This window comes from Fusarium phalaenopsidis (assembly GCF_050370095.1).
Source record: "Fusarium phalaenopsidis strain FUZ10S chromosome Unknown contig_32332, whole genome shotgun sequence".
NCBI lineage: Eukaryota > Fungi > Ascomycota > Sordariomycetes > Hypocreales > Nectriaceae > Fusarium > Fusarium phalaenopsidis.
Window position 1 is genome coordinate 379,169 of NW_028145391.1, and position 13,956 is coordinate 393,124.

The 13,956-nt window shown below is 53.5% G+C and overlaps 6 protein-coding genes and 1 non-coding gene across 7 annotated transcripts; 5 read left to right on the forward strand and 2 right to left on the reverse strand.

Moving 5' to 3' along the window:
• Positions 1–3,263: 3,263 nt before the first annotated feature.
• Positions 3,264–4,654, forward strand: LRP88_13136 (F-box domain-containing protein; the record flags this gene model as incomplete). The annotated part of the gene is made up of 3 exons (XM_083249515.1): positions 3,264–3,641; positions 3,773–4,183; positions 4,454–4,654. The coding sequence occupies 3 exons, from the start codon at positions 3,264–3,266 to the stop codon at positions 4,652–4,654; spliced, it is 990 nt and encodes a 329-aa protein (XP_083093849.1).
• A 23-nt stretch (positions 4,655–4,677) lies between these two features.
• Positions 4,678–5,733, reverse strand: LRP88_13137 (uncharacterized protein; the record flags this gene model as incomplete). Its single annotated transcript, XM_083249516.1, has 1 exon — positions 4,678–5,733. One exon carries the CDS (start codon positions 5,731–5,733, stop codon positions 4,678–4,680), a length of 1,056 nt encoding a protein of 351 aa, XP_083093850.1.
• A 736-nt stretch (positions 5,734–6,469) lies between these two features.
• Positions 6,470–7,268, forward strand: LRP88_13138 (mediator complex subunit MED7; the record flags this gene model as incomplete). The annotated part of the gene is made up of 2 exons (XM_083249517.1): positions 6,470–6,712; positions 6,774–7,268. The coding sequence occupies 2 exons, from the start codon at positions 6,470–6,472 to the stop codon at positions 7,266–7,268; spliced, it is 738 nt and encodes a 245-aa protein (XP_083093851.1).
• A 563-nt stretch (positions 7,269–7,831) lies between these two features.
• Positions 7,832–8,134, reverse strand: LRP88_13139 (uncharacterized protein; the record flags this gene model as incomplete). Its single annotated transcript, XM_083249518.1, has 2 exons — positions 7,832–8,051; positions 8,121–8,134. The coding sequence occupies 2 exons, from the start codon at positions 8,132–8,134 to the stop codon at positions 7,832–7,834; spliced, it is 234 nt and encodes a 77-aa protein (XP_083093852.1).
• An 859-nt stretch (positions 8,135–8,993) lies between these two features.
• On the forward strand, positions 8,994–10,481 carry LRP88_13140 (uncharacterized protein; the record flags this gene model as incomplete). Its single annotated transcript, XM_083249519.1, has 3 exons — positions 8,994–9,298; positions 9,350–9,909; positions 9,961–10,481. 3 exons carry the CDS (start codon positions 8,994–8,996, stop codon positions 10,479–10,481), a joined length of 1,386 nt encoding a protein of 461 aa, XP_083093853.1.
• A 375-nt stretch (positions 10,482–10,856) lies between these two features.
• LRP88_13141 lies at positions 10,857–10,972 on the forward strand. The gene has a single exon (XR_014475203.1). It is a non-coding gene; the product is annotated as a 5S ribosomal RNA (ribosomal RNA).
• Positions 10,973–11,373: 401 nt separating this feature from the next.
• Positions 11,374–13,014, forward strand: LRP88_13142 (eIF2B alpha/beta/delta subunit family protein; the record flags this gene model as incomplete). Its single annotated transcript, XM_083249520.1, has 2 exons — positions 11,374–11,573; positions 11,628–13,014. The coding sequence occupies 2 exons, from the start codon at positions 11,374–11,376 to the stop codon at positions 13,012–13,014; spliced, it is 1,587 nt and encodes a 528-aa protein (XP_083093854.1).
• Between the last annotated feature and the right edge of the window lie 942 nt (positions 13,015–13,956).

The following is a 13,956-nucleotide window of genomic DNA, read 5'->3' on the forward strand; positions in this document are numbered from 1 at the left end:
GTGCTCGTCGCGGAGGAATTCGAAGAAGGCTGTCGAATAGCAGCGTCGCAGCCGTGTGGGGGAGACAACTGACATGGAACGGGGGCCAGGGGCTAAAGGCGCGGGCAGCGGCTTGAGGCTGGGTCTTCCCGTGCGGCAGACGTGTTTCCATTGTCGCCGCATGGGCAGTTCTTCAAGGCAATGATTGGTTGGGGGCCAGGGTCAGAAAGCGTGGCCATCCCAGGAAGCCAAGCTCTTGCGACGGCGCGAAATGTGAAGCAGGTGAACAACAGACGACAGGTTGGATCTGACGAAGCGGCCACACCACAAACTTGATGGCAGATGCGACAAAGCCAGTTGAGAAACGCGGGCCGTGGCAGCTGGAGAAGTTGTGCAACCATCGTTTTTTTCTAGGCCAACATAGCGGATGCTTGCTGCAAAGGAAGGCATTGAGATAGCATGATAACGGGAGGGGCCATGAATTGAAAAAAACAGCATAGCAACAAGGTTCTGTTGTGAGGTGCTGGCATATCGTGCCATGGTACTGTTTCACGGCACCATCAAGACTGGCAGTGCGCTTGCGCCTGGGTGTCAGGGTGGAGTGGAGATATGGAGCCTTGTGAAAGCCTGAAGCCCTGGCAGCAGGTCTATCATCACTTAGATGCCATCTTGATACGCCTAGTCCAAGGTGTGGTTGACTGGTGATGGTAACGGCGGGCAACTTGGTTGATCCATTGAATCATGGTGCCGAGAGATATGAAAAGACCAACGGTCGTGCAGCGGAGTGCGCTGTCAGTGCTGATCAGCAGGCTGTCGCCAGCCGGATGCACATTGAAATTGCTGGTCCTCCACGGCTTCGGTATCTAGCCATGGGGAGTCGCCCAAGATAGGTTAGGCCGATATCTTCCCTGGAGGACGAGCCGCACCAGACGAAACGAGCTTGAACGCCCTTGAGTGAGGCGGAGGTGAAGCCCGATGAAAGCTAGGCGAGACAATGCAAAGCCAAGCGGCGATGAAGTGGAAATCAACATGGCTATCGACCACTTTGTGATGTGACGAAAGTACTGAATGCATATGGGACCCGCCAGTCGATAGCACCTGGGGTCTAGAGCCCTGGTTCTGACTGTCAAGGTCTGGAGAAACGGCCGCAGAAATCGGGTGGATTCATTTCCACGTCAGAGAAAGGGCGTGAAGGTAAAAGACGATGGCAACGGGAGTTCGGCGAAGAAACCCGACAAAGCTATATATGCGATGTGATGTGATCGAAGGCGTGCGGCAGGTTGCTCACTCTGCTCATCTGGCGATGTATCGATACGCATGGGCGGAAGCGGGTGCAGATGCACCTCGACCGCTAAAGCGGGTACTGTACGTTGATTGCGGAGGAGCTGCACGAGAAAGGAAAAGTATGGCTACGTCAGTGCAAGCTCAAGACAACAAGGAACCACACGTTGCATCGACATGGTTGAGCGACGAGGAGCAAAGAGAGACGACAGCCCCAGGCTCGTCGACCACGGTGGAAGAAAGCTGCCCAAGACGCAGGCGTGCAGGTTGAGTTGCAGTAGTAGCAGCAGCAGGGTCGTCGATCCACGCATGGCGCCGGCTCCTGCGCGCCTGAAAAGACGACATTTGCTCGTTCGTCAGATTCGATCTTCCGGGTGGCGGTGATGAGCATATGCACGTGAAATGCGGATGTGGATGTATGTATGTATGCGTATGGTTGCGGGTGTGGGTGGGTGGGTGCCTGCGGTAGCCCGCGGGAGGCTGTGGATGTTTTTGTTCTCGTTGTCGGGTGAATGACGATCGTGGATGGTGATGTTTATGTTTTGATCGTGAAATTTCTGTTGTTTTGCCTCACGGTTGTGTGCTAACCCGAGCAGTCACGAGTCGGTCAGGGCTTGCGGGCGAGGAACCAACACTGGAAGGAACGCTGGCCTCAAAGATGGCCGGCTGGGGCAGGTACGAGAATCATGTGTGTGAGAATGGTTCTTGATGGGCACGCAAGGAAGGAGCGAGCAGACGTGGGTGGGAGTCCATTGGTCGGGGCCAAAGCCTCACCGAGATTCCGGGCAGAACAGCAAGAGCATGGGTCAAGCACGTCTGAGCTGCACTGTCAAAAAGTCAGAAGTTTCATCAAAGCTTCAAACCCCGGAATTTGACTAAACGAAATCCTAGTTAACGTGGCCGTAAGCTCGGTACTTGCAACGGTTTTTCTTCTCATTCAATCAAGTGTCTGCCTGCTCTGATTGCTCGTGAACTCTGAGACAGGCATCGCGGCAGGTGCCATCCCTGTCTCCCACCAATTGACGGCAGGCGCCTCTTGGCAAGCGCCCGTCATTAGTCGAAGCAGAAGCGCTTCGGCCCCACGTTAGCCTAATCTGATCGTCCACTCTCCGTCGACTGCCCCCACTTTCCTCGACTTCCCCTCAACTCCAAGTTTCAGGACCGACCGATCTCACAGCCTCATCACCTCATACCTGATCGTTTTGCCTTACAAAACGCCCCTGTCCTGATCTTGAGGATTGCTTGAATGCAATCAATTCTATTCTAGAAATCTCATAATCTCGCTTCTTATCTGTACTTTTGCCGAGCGTTTCCGTGTTCGAACGGCCTGGAGACGCGCGGCGCGCTTAGAACGCGAGGCTCATCCACCATCCCAAAGCCTTTCCACGTCATCAGCGACGGCCTCTGGGATCACGCCTCGAGCCCCAACATTTCTTACTCCTACTTTAGCCTGCTCGCCAATGCTCAATAGTGCCGGTACTAGATAATTCCCTCTCGCGCCGTCCCCACCGCTTCTTCGGCTGCCTCTTTCTCACGCATCGGGTATTGGGGTCCCGGCCTTGCGACCAGCCAGACCACCTTTCGCGACCTCTTCTCTCACGCGCCGCGTTTCTTCTCGTGTTTTTTCAGATCATCGCCACCTCCTCCTCACCGGTCACCTGCCTCGTCGTCTTTCCGGCGGTACCAAAGGACCATTGACTGACCCAAATCGTGGTCTCCTAGAACCACGGGCCAGCCATCGTGGCCATCGCTTCGGAGTCACAACCGAGCTGTGCGTGCGACGGCCTCCTGACACCTACCTGACGCCTTTCTCTTCCCGCCCCTTGTCCGCGTTCTTCCGCCTCCCCGGATGCTCAAGGCTGTTGCGAAGTTGGCCTCCGAGATCCAGGCTCTTTCGGATAAGGGAGGAAAAAGAAATCTCGTCTTTTGGTCTCACTCCCCTTGAGCTCACGCCCACTCTCGGCGCCCTCCGTCGCCTGCCGCGCCTAGGTCTTTGATCCATCATGAAGCCTGTCGCCACATCGTCCGACCACCTCACCTCGCAGACACGTCGTCTGTCGCTCTTGTCACCTCCTTCTGATGATCCTGGCTCATTAGTACCGGTCGAGGATGGGAAACCCTTCAGCCCTGCGATTCCTGTGGTCGCTGATGCCCAACCCGCAGCCATGTCGATGATCCCCAGCCTCCCGCAAGAGGCAGCCTGCCCAGCCTCCTCGCATAGCAACGCTGGCCTTGTCACTCAGGCTGAGGGAAGTGAGGGTTGCAGTGGAGGTAATGTTCAGGCAGTCCTCGACCCCCCATGCCTGGAGAGCATGCCAAATGAGGTACTTTTTCAAATCATGGGATTTCTGGACGTGAGTGATCTTCTATCAGCGTCTAGGGTGAGTATAGACCGCCCAAAGTCAGCAAGCGTCCTGAGCTACTTGTGACTTGTTTTCGATGTCTGCGTTGATGAATCGAGAAGAATATGACAGCTCAGGGGCTCTATGAGCACAGACTGACCGAGATCTAGACAAATCATCACCTGCGTGACATATCTCGGGCACCTGTGCTGCATCATTACCGGCTTCGTCAAGTCCGTACAGATCTTCCGGCTCTTCTCTGGTCACCTTCTCGCCCGTCCTTGGCTGACCTCATTGCTCGCTCCATCTTCATGACACAGACCTCCATTGTCTCACGACGACTTGCCCGCTCCCTGGTCTCAATTCGTCTGTCGCGACGCCTAGCAGCCAGGCCTTCTGCTGCTGCCTTGGTTGAGCGCTCTGTGTTGCCAAAGGAATGCGTTCCTGGTATGGTACCTGTGCACGTTGCGCCAGCGATCGTAGCTAGGAAGAAGGCAATTGAGAAGGAGAGGGTCAAAGACGGGCTGCGGCAGTGGATCGCTTCCAAGTGGAGGCGTGAAGTCAGGGTCCGTCAAGAGGGTGTCCGGAGATGGGAGGAGAGTCGGGGGATTGGGCGCGTGTGGCGATTGCGCAGGTTCTGGGAGAGGATCAGTCGCGGCGAGGGTCGAAATATTGCCCAGTAAGTTGCCAATGGCGGTGCTGTGAATGGTCAGCGCACAGCATTTAATATCGTGCTCCATGCCAGCGGTTGTGGACTGGTAGGCTAGGGCTGGTTGTTTTCCCGTGTGTTTTGCATTGTTTGTGCTCGTTCCTGATCAGTCTTGAGGGCTGGTCCCTTCTCACTCTTTTAGCATAACGGTATCAGCGACAAGGGTGGCGGTTCTCATGGATATCCCATGCCCTATCGTATGGCATGGCAGGGTTGTTTGTATAGTACATTATGGCGGGCTAGATTGATTGTACAGAACTGGGGGCTCCTGTCAAGCTTCCCCTGTGCCGACCTTGGGATGGCGGCTTTGAGACCCCTGGTTGGGCTAGAATCTGTTAACTGAGTCCATGCCTGAGTTTGTCGATCCTAGGCGGCTCGGAATCTGAAGCCGTCCCAGTCATCATCTTCGTCGTCATCGTCGTCATCTTCTTCCTCTTCCTTCTCTTCGACCACTGGAGTTTGTAGGTTCTCTTTGCCCAACCCTGTAGACTTGGCTGTGGCAGCTTCTTGGCTGAAGCTCCCACCACGTTTGCGCAGAGCCTCCCTCTTTTCTTTCAGACGCCTCACGCGCGCCTCGAGTTCTTCCATCTCCTCAAACTCCTCCTCGAGCGCTCGTGTTGCCTCTTCCTTCTCGTCCTCTAGATCGACGTCGGCTTGAGCGCGGCGTTTCTCAGCTTCCTCCTCCTTCTGGGCCTCAGCATCGGCAGCTTCCTGGGCTGTCATGGCTGGTGCGGAAATGACTGCATCCTCATCGTAGGGGGCAGTTGTAGCGGCGATATCGGCCTCGAAGGCTGCCCATTCTGACTCGTCCACTTGCGGCAATGTCGTGGTTGGCCGATCATCGGTCGCCAGAGTACTAGGACGGCGCGATGGCAGGGTAGTTGTGGTAGGTTGTTGATTAAGATTAGGTTGTCCTCCGGGGGTAGAGGCGGAGGAGCCGTCACGATGGGCAGGAGTTGCTGGCCGTGAGGGAATCTGGAGTTCGACGCCATGCGACGGGGTGGCTGACGTCCTCCTGGCCAACCGAGGTGGTGTCAAGTTCTGGTCTTTAGCCTCCTTGTCTGCTTCCAACTCGGCTGCATCAGTTTTGCTTCGTTTCCGCCGCACAGCATCTTCCATCTCGACGTCTCCGTCCCCATTTCCAGCAGTAGCATCCTCAGCGTCGTCGTGCTTCCGTTTTTGCGCCGCTTGTCTTTGTCCTTCTCGATCGTTGGGGGCCACGACCGGTGCTGTTGTTTGCGCCTTTATTAGACGAGTCTTGTGCGCTTCACCTCGGACATGCGAGTCCCAGAGTGTTTCGGTCTTGATGTGCTCATGGCAGAGTGTACAGAGCAGCTTGCCTGCGTCCGAGTAGGCAGCATAGGGATGTTCGATGCGGCGAGCGGCTCGCTGCTGCCGCAGAAGGGATCGCACGTCGGACATGGACGTAGTTTGGGAGGGGAAAGAATGATTCGAGCGTGAGGAGATGCGGTGTGGAGGGATGTTGACGAGTTGAAGCAGGCCACTCAGAGCGTATGAAGGCGGCCGTTCAAATGGCCAATTAGGTGTGGCGTTGAAGGAACGGGGCGTTTTTTAGGGAATTTGTTTGATTGATAAGTGGAAAAGACGAAAAAGAGAAAAGAAGAGGAGGAATGCATATGACGTTGTTTGATGTTAAAGAACAATAGGCGCTTGCGGCGGATGGTGGTCGAGACGGAAACAGAGGAGAGGTGAGAGGTGAGCAACCGCCGACAATTAACCGGCGCAAATCGACATTAGCTTCGCTCAACCTGGAGATTCGCAGCTCTTGGATGGCTGTAGCTAACTCTCTTTCATTTTAATTACCGTCAAATCAACAGGCCAGATTCGCAGTGATTTTTAACCTCGCCGAGGGTAGTACCGTTGAACCCTCGATTTTTTGTTGCATTAAAAGCTTTGACCTCGTCTTTGTCAAAGCTGTCTCTGATCTCATTCCACGTGGATTCCAATCCTCCCGCCAAAGTCTCACTCCCCCACCAAACTCAAGGGACCTTTTTGCGTTTGCGAGTTGCCGGAGGCTGAATCTCAGCCTTTTGTCTCGGTTCTAGATTTTATCAGGCCGCCTTCGTTCACGGGCCTGTCTTTCCGGCTTCATTCCGACACAACCTTATGAGGTGACCTTGTCGCCCTCGGCTGAAAGATGGCCGAACAGCAGGAGCCGCACTCGCTCTCGTCGACGTTTCCCAATCCTCCGCCGTTCTGGAAGGACTTTACGCCCGAAAAGTTGTCTCGGATTGAAGCGTTAAGGACAGCACACCTTGGTCAGCATGAAGGAGAGCCGTTGACGGCGCGCGTACCCGATGTGCCTGAGGATCTCATCAACCTCCAGCCGCCAGCCGAGCCAGCCGATGGGCGCTGGCGGGTATTTGGCGACCAGTACATGGTAAGGAGTCAAGTCTGATGGACTGTTCTACAGAGCGACACGCTGATGCAGTTCTTCGCAGTTGGATGACAAGCTCCCCACTCTCGAGGAACAAGGAATCATCAACCTCCCCTCAACTACTCTATCAGATTCTAAGGATGTCAAGCACTTTGACCGCGCTTTTGAGCTGAAGCGCCTGGCCAAGTCACTACTGCTCAACTTCTTGGAGCTCACCGGCACACTGGCACAGAACCCAGAGCAGGCCGAAGCCAAGGTTCAGGATCTCCGCACTTTATTTATCAACTTTCACCACATCCTCAACGAGTACCGACCACACCAGGCGCGCGAATCAGTCATCGCGCTCATGCAAGAGCACCTGGACCGCACGCGCACCGAGACCATGGCCATAAGGACGCAGGTGGATAAGGCCCGCCGCGTGCTCGATGGCCTGGGGAGCTTGAGTGTGCCAGACGTGCCTAAGCCACTGGGGCAGGCCGAAGAAGAGGAGGATTATGCTGCGCTGGCGGCGCAGAGGGAGGCCGATGTGTGGGCTGCCACGGACGCGATGTTTACCTAGACGAGAAGGAACGCTTCGCGACATCCACGCTCGAGAATACGCGTGCGACTTCACAACCGCTCAAATTTGCCTTCGGAGACACAGTTCGGAAGCATCTCCTCTGACAGTCTTGTCAGCAGTGCTCCTCACTGAGAATCGAATCAAAGCCACGGGGCGGTTTGGATGCACACCAATATCAGATGAACCGATCGCAGAATTCAGAATTATCAATGGGGGAGAAGAAGTAAAATCTCAAAGGAACCACGAAGCTCGAGGGGGTTGGCCCGGACGGCGGCAATGCATTATTCGGTATAGGCGTGCTGTCGGGTTGTGAGATTACAGTAACAACAAAGCACCCTCCTAGCGAGGGCGCAAACAAACAGCAAGCCAGAGAGCTTGGATAAGTAACGAATTGATCATGAAATGTGTCTCAGTTGTCCATTGGATATATATACGCTGAAGCTACGCAAAGATACGCAGCATCAAATTGCATGAACGCAATGTCCTTCAATGCCCAAACAACGCGCCCAAACCCCCTTTCAAGCTCCAAGTTGTGTTTTGATCGTGTCACTGATAAATACCCCTTACAGAATGGTACAAGGGATACAGCAGCACTCGTAGTCACCGCACTCGATGCACTTTGTCTTAGTGCCCGTAGCCTCAGCAGGCTTGATGATGGACTCGGCAATGGAGGTAGCGGCGCTGCCAGGGCCGTTTCGGTTGACGAGAGAGGAGGTGCCGCAAGCCATTTTGGATATGCGTTGGTGTTGACAGTCGGTCGCTGGAGGAGAGTTTGGGGTGGATCTACAGGTGGATCAGCATTAGCAACGGTGTAGCTTCAAGAGCTTGTCTTGGGGTATAAGAGTCGCGTACTTGTCAGTGTGCAATACGCTTAGAATGCGATTGAAGCAGAGGAGACAGTGAATTTGGCGAGACAAAAGGACGAGAGTTGAAGTTAAAAGGATCAAAGCTGAGCTTCCCTGCTTGGATCTTTTGGGCGTCGGCTGCGACGTGGTTGCGTCATCAACTGTGGGGGTGGGTTTCAACGTGTAGACCCTGGATTTGATCTCGTATATCGCAAACTCAGCCTCTACTGAGCCGCAAAGGCTGAGGCGGCGAAGGTGATTGCGTTTTGTTTGCCACAAGGGCCAATTGAAATATCAATTTGCCTACGAGAACTGAACGCTATTTAGGGGCTGCTTATCTCGATAAACCGTTCATCTGAGCGTCAGCTGGCAACTGTGCCAAGTACCCAGGAAGGATGCAAAGCTGACGCCGCAGTTGCTGGCGTCCAATGGAACTGAACGTGGATAAATTCCATGGATTCAAGGCTGATTTGGCTCTGAACGAATGAACCCGGCTCCTGGAGATTCCCGAAACAGGGTTCTTACGCATTTCTGGTTCCCGCATCTTGCATCCTCACAATACCCTGAATACCAGCAATGAGGCATTCGCTGCTAGAGTCATCCAACATGTCAATCGTGGAATTTTCGCCATCACCCCTCTCCAATTGAGCTATTTGGTTACTGGATGGCGAAAAAAATGCACAGGGCTAAGGATATCAGGGCAATTCGCAGGCGCAATGGAGCGAGGTCGGCACGAGTGACAGAGAAGGAACCCGCGCATGGCTCCTTTCCTCTCATATGCCTTCATTTAGGCTGGCTACTTGAATCTGACATTTTTCTCTCCGTCACATTCAACACTCATCACTTTGCATCTACCATCGTTACAGGCATCCATAGCATCATGTCGTGGGAATCACTCCCCAATGAGCTTCGCTTCACGATCTTTACGATCCTCCTTGAGGACAGCGACAAAAAAGACCGTCCAGGATTTCCCACTGTATCGCGGCAATGGCAGGACTTCTTTGAGCCCATCTTCTTTCGGCGGCTGGTTATTGACGAACCCGATCTCAACATGCTTAGCTCGACAACCGAAGGGTCAAAGGGATTCCGACTCTCATATATTCGACACCTCTGGCTTCGCCTCAAGCTCGCCCCGTACACATGCAAGTATTGTCAGACGAGCGAACCCAGGGACATCATTCATCAGTACGCCTTCTATCCTGTCTACCAAGCCAGATGACAGCTGACCTAGAACAGGAACAATGCCAGGTTCACACGCACCGTTTATAAACTCTTGGGTATTCTTGCAAGAGGCAATCACATCTCTTACGACCGAGGTATCACCCTGCAGCTAAGCGCGCATTCACCAAGCGATTATCGCCACAAATACCGTGACTTCAGAATGGTTGACAAGTACCCATGGATCACTAAAGAAGATTTGGTCGACAAGGGCGAATTTCACAGACAGCATCGCGATTTATCAGTGAAGTACGTCCAGGATACACACCCAGAGGTCATCTCTCACCAATACATGGCATACCAGCTACCTGAAATGGACAGGTTCCGCAGCACGGAACCTCTCAGGTTCGACTTTGGAAAGTCTCTCTTCCGTTGGAGTCACACATTGCGTGGGCCTGTTGATACCCAAAAGGTGTTCCCAAAGGTCAACATTGTCAAGGCTCTCGTGATTCGTCGACAGTTCTACCGAAACATTTCTTCCGGCGCTCTTGCCAAGCTCCTTCGGGAGAGTTTCCCCTGCCTAGAGATGTTCCGCGATGAGCGATGGCTGGCTTCCAACTACGTCAGTGAGAGATTGTGTGAGTCGAGCTACCCCTGGCAGTCCTTTCAAGACTAACACCGCATCACAGGCTGCCCTGAAAATGTCCTTGATGCCCTTCCGGCAAAGCTCAAACGGCTTCACATCTACCAAGACGCGGATTCTGATTTCAGCTTGCCTCGAGTTCGTACTATGGCAGGTGCAGAGTCGATGCGGAAACTCGCACTGATGTCGGAGCTTAAAGAGCTATCGATTGCTCCAGATACCGATGGCTGGGGTTTTCTATTGGATTTCTTTCCAATGCTACGACGGTGTCCCCTCGATAACCTTCATGTGTTTCAGCTTCGTCGCCTGGCTTTAGATTGCGAAATTCTCAAGGAACCTCGGGCGCCATTCGAGATGTTCGTCCTGGTCACGACACTCCGCGCGGCAGCGGCTGCCGCATCACGTATGCCCCGGCTGGAGACCATGGAGCTGTGGAAAGCAACCCCGTCATCAGCAACCTTGTTTCGCTATTCGACCAAGAATTTTGAATCCAAGATCACATGGCGAATCAACTGGAAGCGTGTAAGAGACGACCAGTTATGGCAAGGAGAGTTGAGGGAAGATTAGGAACGGGCCGCCAGAGTCCATCCCGGAGACCATGGCCTCGTAATCGAAAACGTCCCTCTACCAGACGATCTATCAGAGTCCCAGGGATCACGATGTCGATCCATCATTTCCCATCTGGAGCTGAAGAACATGATCCTCGATCCCGTTTCGCTGTAGCAGGTAGAGTGGGAGGCAGATACCAGCTTACGTCCACACCGTTGGGTCTTCTTTGAGTGAGTGAACATTAAACACACTTGAGCGAGGTGATGGGTAGAGCAGCGTTTCTGTAGCTTAGGCAAATTGAATACAGGTTGAGCTCCAAGATGATCCTCGGCAGAGATGAGAAGAACAGGATGCTGCTAGGATATAATCCTATCTTACTGAGATCTCTAGCACATACGACCATACCCACCGGAGAACTCGGGATCCCGTCCGCTCTCCCATAGATAAGCCGGTGAGGGGCGGATTAGTAGTTGGGTCGGTGACGACCAGCGAATCCCCGCTGTTGTATGTCTTTTGCTAGTCGTTCCTTTTTGCCTTGTTGTTCAGCTGGTGCATCAGGTCCAGTCATAGTGGTGATGGTGATGCTCAGCTTACTCGCGTTGTGGGTGTAACTCGATCTGGTGTAAGTGGTATTGATGACAGCTCTGAATAGCGCGCTAATGGTAAAAAAAAGCCATGTGCTAAAAAACTTGCCCTTAATTACACATATGATCTCTTCGTTTTGTCAATCGATTTTCTCAATCGATTTTCCAAAGAAGATCAAGCAGCCTGAAGTTGACATATCACCTTGTTGACGGTAATGTCATGTGATGAGGCGCCTCAGGCCGCATTCGGCGGCGTCCGGAGCTCACCACGGTACCTCCCTCATGAGATGTGACATGACAATCTCCAGTTCCAAACTTTCATCGCAATGACCTCACGAGCAATCGTTTCCAGAACTTCAAGAATGTGTATCTCATCACTAAGAACCCGCACCATTTCAACAGGTATGGCACCTCTCAAGCATCGAGCAGTTGCGTCCAGCTTCATCTTCAAGTTTCCTGAAGATGATATGACCAAGAAGCCTCAGGTGGCCCTGTTTCGGCGTAGCGGCCAAGTCAGCACATATCAGTAAGCTCAAGCCATTGGCATGGATCTTCTGCAATCAGATTAACGGTACTGTAGGCACAAGTATGCTGGCGTTTCTGGCAGTGTAGAAGAGACGGATGAGAATCCTCTCGCAACGGCATGGCGAGAGATTCAAGAAGAAACAACACTCACCAGTGACTCGCTGCGCTTGTTCCGCCAGGGTAAGCCATTCTCGTTCGCCGATGAGTCTATCGGTAGAAAGTGGACGATCAATCCATTCGGCTTCGTTCTCAAGTCCGAGAAAGAGGGTGGTCGTGGTGAAGCCGGTATCCAGATTGACTGGGAGCACGAAGGCTACGAATGGTTCGACCCAAATGTAGTAAACGAGTCGGAAGGCTTCCAAGGTGTTCCACGTATCCTCGAGAGCTTGAGGAGGGTCTGGTTCAACATTGATCTAGGCGAAGCAGCTGGAAAGTCTCTAGCCGAGGGCTTAACCGCTTTGCAAACAGATCATGAGAGTGGAGCACGCCAATTAGCTTCGAAGGCACTTGGTATCTTCATCAAGACCATTCGGCAACTTGACACTGGTGCCCGAGACCAATGGTGGAGGAATGTCAGGTTCGCTGGATGGCACCTTTGGAAGAATGGGCGGGAGAGCATGGGGGCATCGATACTCAACGTCGTCCTCGCCAGCCTAAAACTGATCGAGCAACGGTTGCCTTCTCAAGATACAGTCTCGGCCGACTCGGTTGATGGCATGATCGCAGAACTCGAGAAATATGCCCAAGAACGACAAGATGCCGGCTCCAAAGTCAGCGCATCACTCGAAGACTTCTTGGAACAAACGATTTCAGGCGACGAGCCACTCAGGATCCTCACCCTTTCGTCTAGTTCGACTATTACATCGGGCATTACGAGGGTGCTATCAAAGATGTCGCGGCCTGTGGAGGTGCGTGTCCTCGAATCCCGGCCGCTCTTTGAAGGTGTCAAGATGGCGAGTGCAATTGGCTCGTTTGTCGACGAAAACAAGGCCAATGCCCGCTTGGTAATATACACCGACGCAAGCGTCGGCGTTGCTGCCAAAGACGTCGATGTCGTGTTAATCGGGGCGGACCTGATCGACAAGACGGCTAATGTTAGCAACAAGACGGGTTCGCTGCCTGCCGTCTTGACGGCTAAGCATGTCTCTCCAAAGTCCAAGATCGTCGTATTATCCGAGAAGGAAAAGGTACTCCCGTTCAACCCGCCTGGCCAAGAGGAAAATGATCCACGTGAGGTTACGCAAGCCTGGGATGGGCTCACGCCGTCGACAACCAAAGGCCCAAACACCCGCATTGACGTGAAAAACATCTATTTCGAATGGATACCCTCGAGCTTCATCGATCACTACGTCACGGAAGACGGGATTGCCACTTCTGAGGGGATTTCTGGATGGGCGGGGGAGGTTCACAAGCGAGCGGACCAGTTCTTCACCGATCTTTGAGTCCGAGTCGAGCCCGAGTGGCCCCCAATTCCTTGATTCAGGTCACTTACCTCGGCCGTCTGCAGAATTACATCTCATTCGGCCAATTGTGATCAAGATAAGTGTGTTTGACGGCTTCATCCGCGTCTGACCATCACCGCAAACCGAACGTGAAGCTTACGGAATCACCTTGTTCGTGGAGCGGTTTCTGACACCTGCCTGTTGATCTCCCCCTCCGCCTCAAGAACTTTGGTATCAAGGTTCGCAGGTTTGTGCAGCAGCCAAGGAGCTAGAATGGGAAATCACCGCTGATGGCTGCAGTGATGATGAGACTCACCAGTCACTCCCTGGCCCGGGCGTTGTGTTCTAGCGTAGCGATCTGGCGAATGAAGGTGCAGTTGGTCTTCAGCTCTAGCACCTGTTCCAAGAGAAAATTCGAGAATAACCCTGTTCTTCGGGGCTCAGGCTTGTCCACAAGCGAGGACAAAGTGGACGATGTCCAAGTGGGACACCAGGGATGTCACACCTAAGCAGGCAGAGGGGAGGGAATTCCGGGGTACATGTCAGCCTTACAGCCCTAAAGATGACAGCGGTTTTGCGAGATCACACATAAGCAACATGATTTGTCCGGAGTCAGAGTTGAAGGATCGAGTTCCTTGTTTAGAACTTCTGTAATGGTGGGTGCCGGCCAGCGGACTCATTCCATGGAAACGGGCGCCCCATGCTGCGGCTCGGGATGACCCAGTTTCTAGCCCCCGAATCTCGACTGGGTCCCCAGAGCCTCCGAGCTCAATGATACGCTCAAAGCAGTCAAACGGTCCCTCTCTAGTCGGAATATGCCTCGCGCAGGCTGAAATCACAGGGGACACCACCCACGTCCCGAGCATCTGGGCGGCCATGGCCAAGATTGGTCCCAAGTGGCGTCCCAGCATCTGCCTGTTCGGATGTGTTCGACAGCCACAT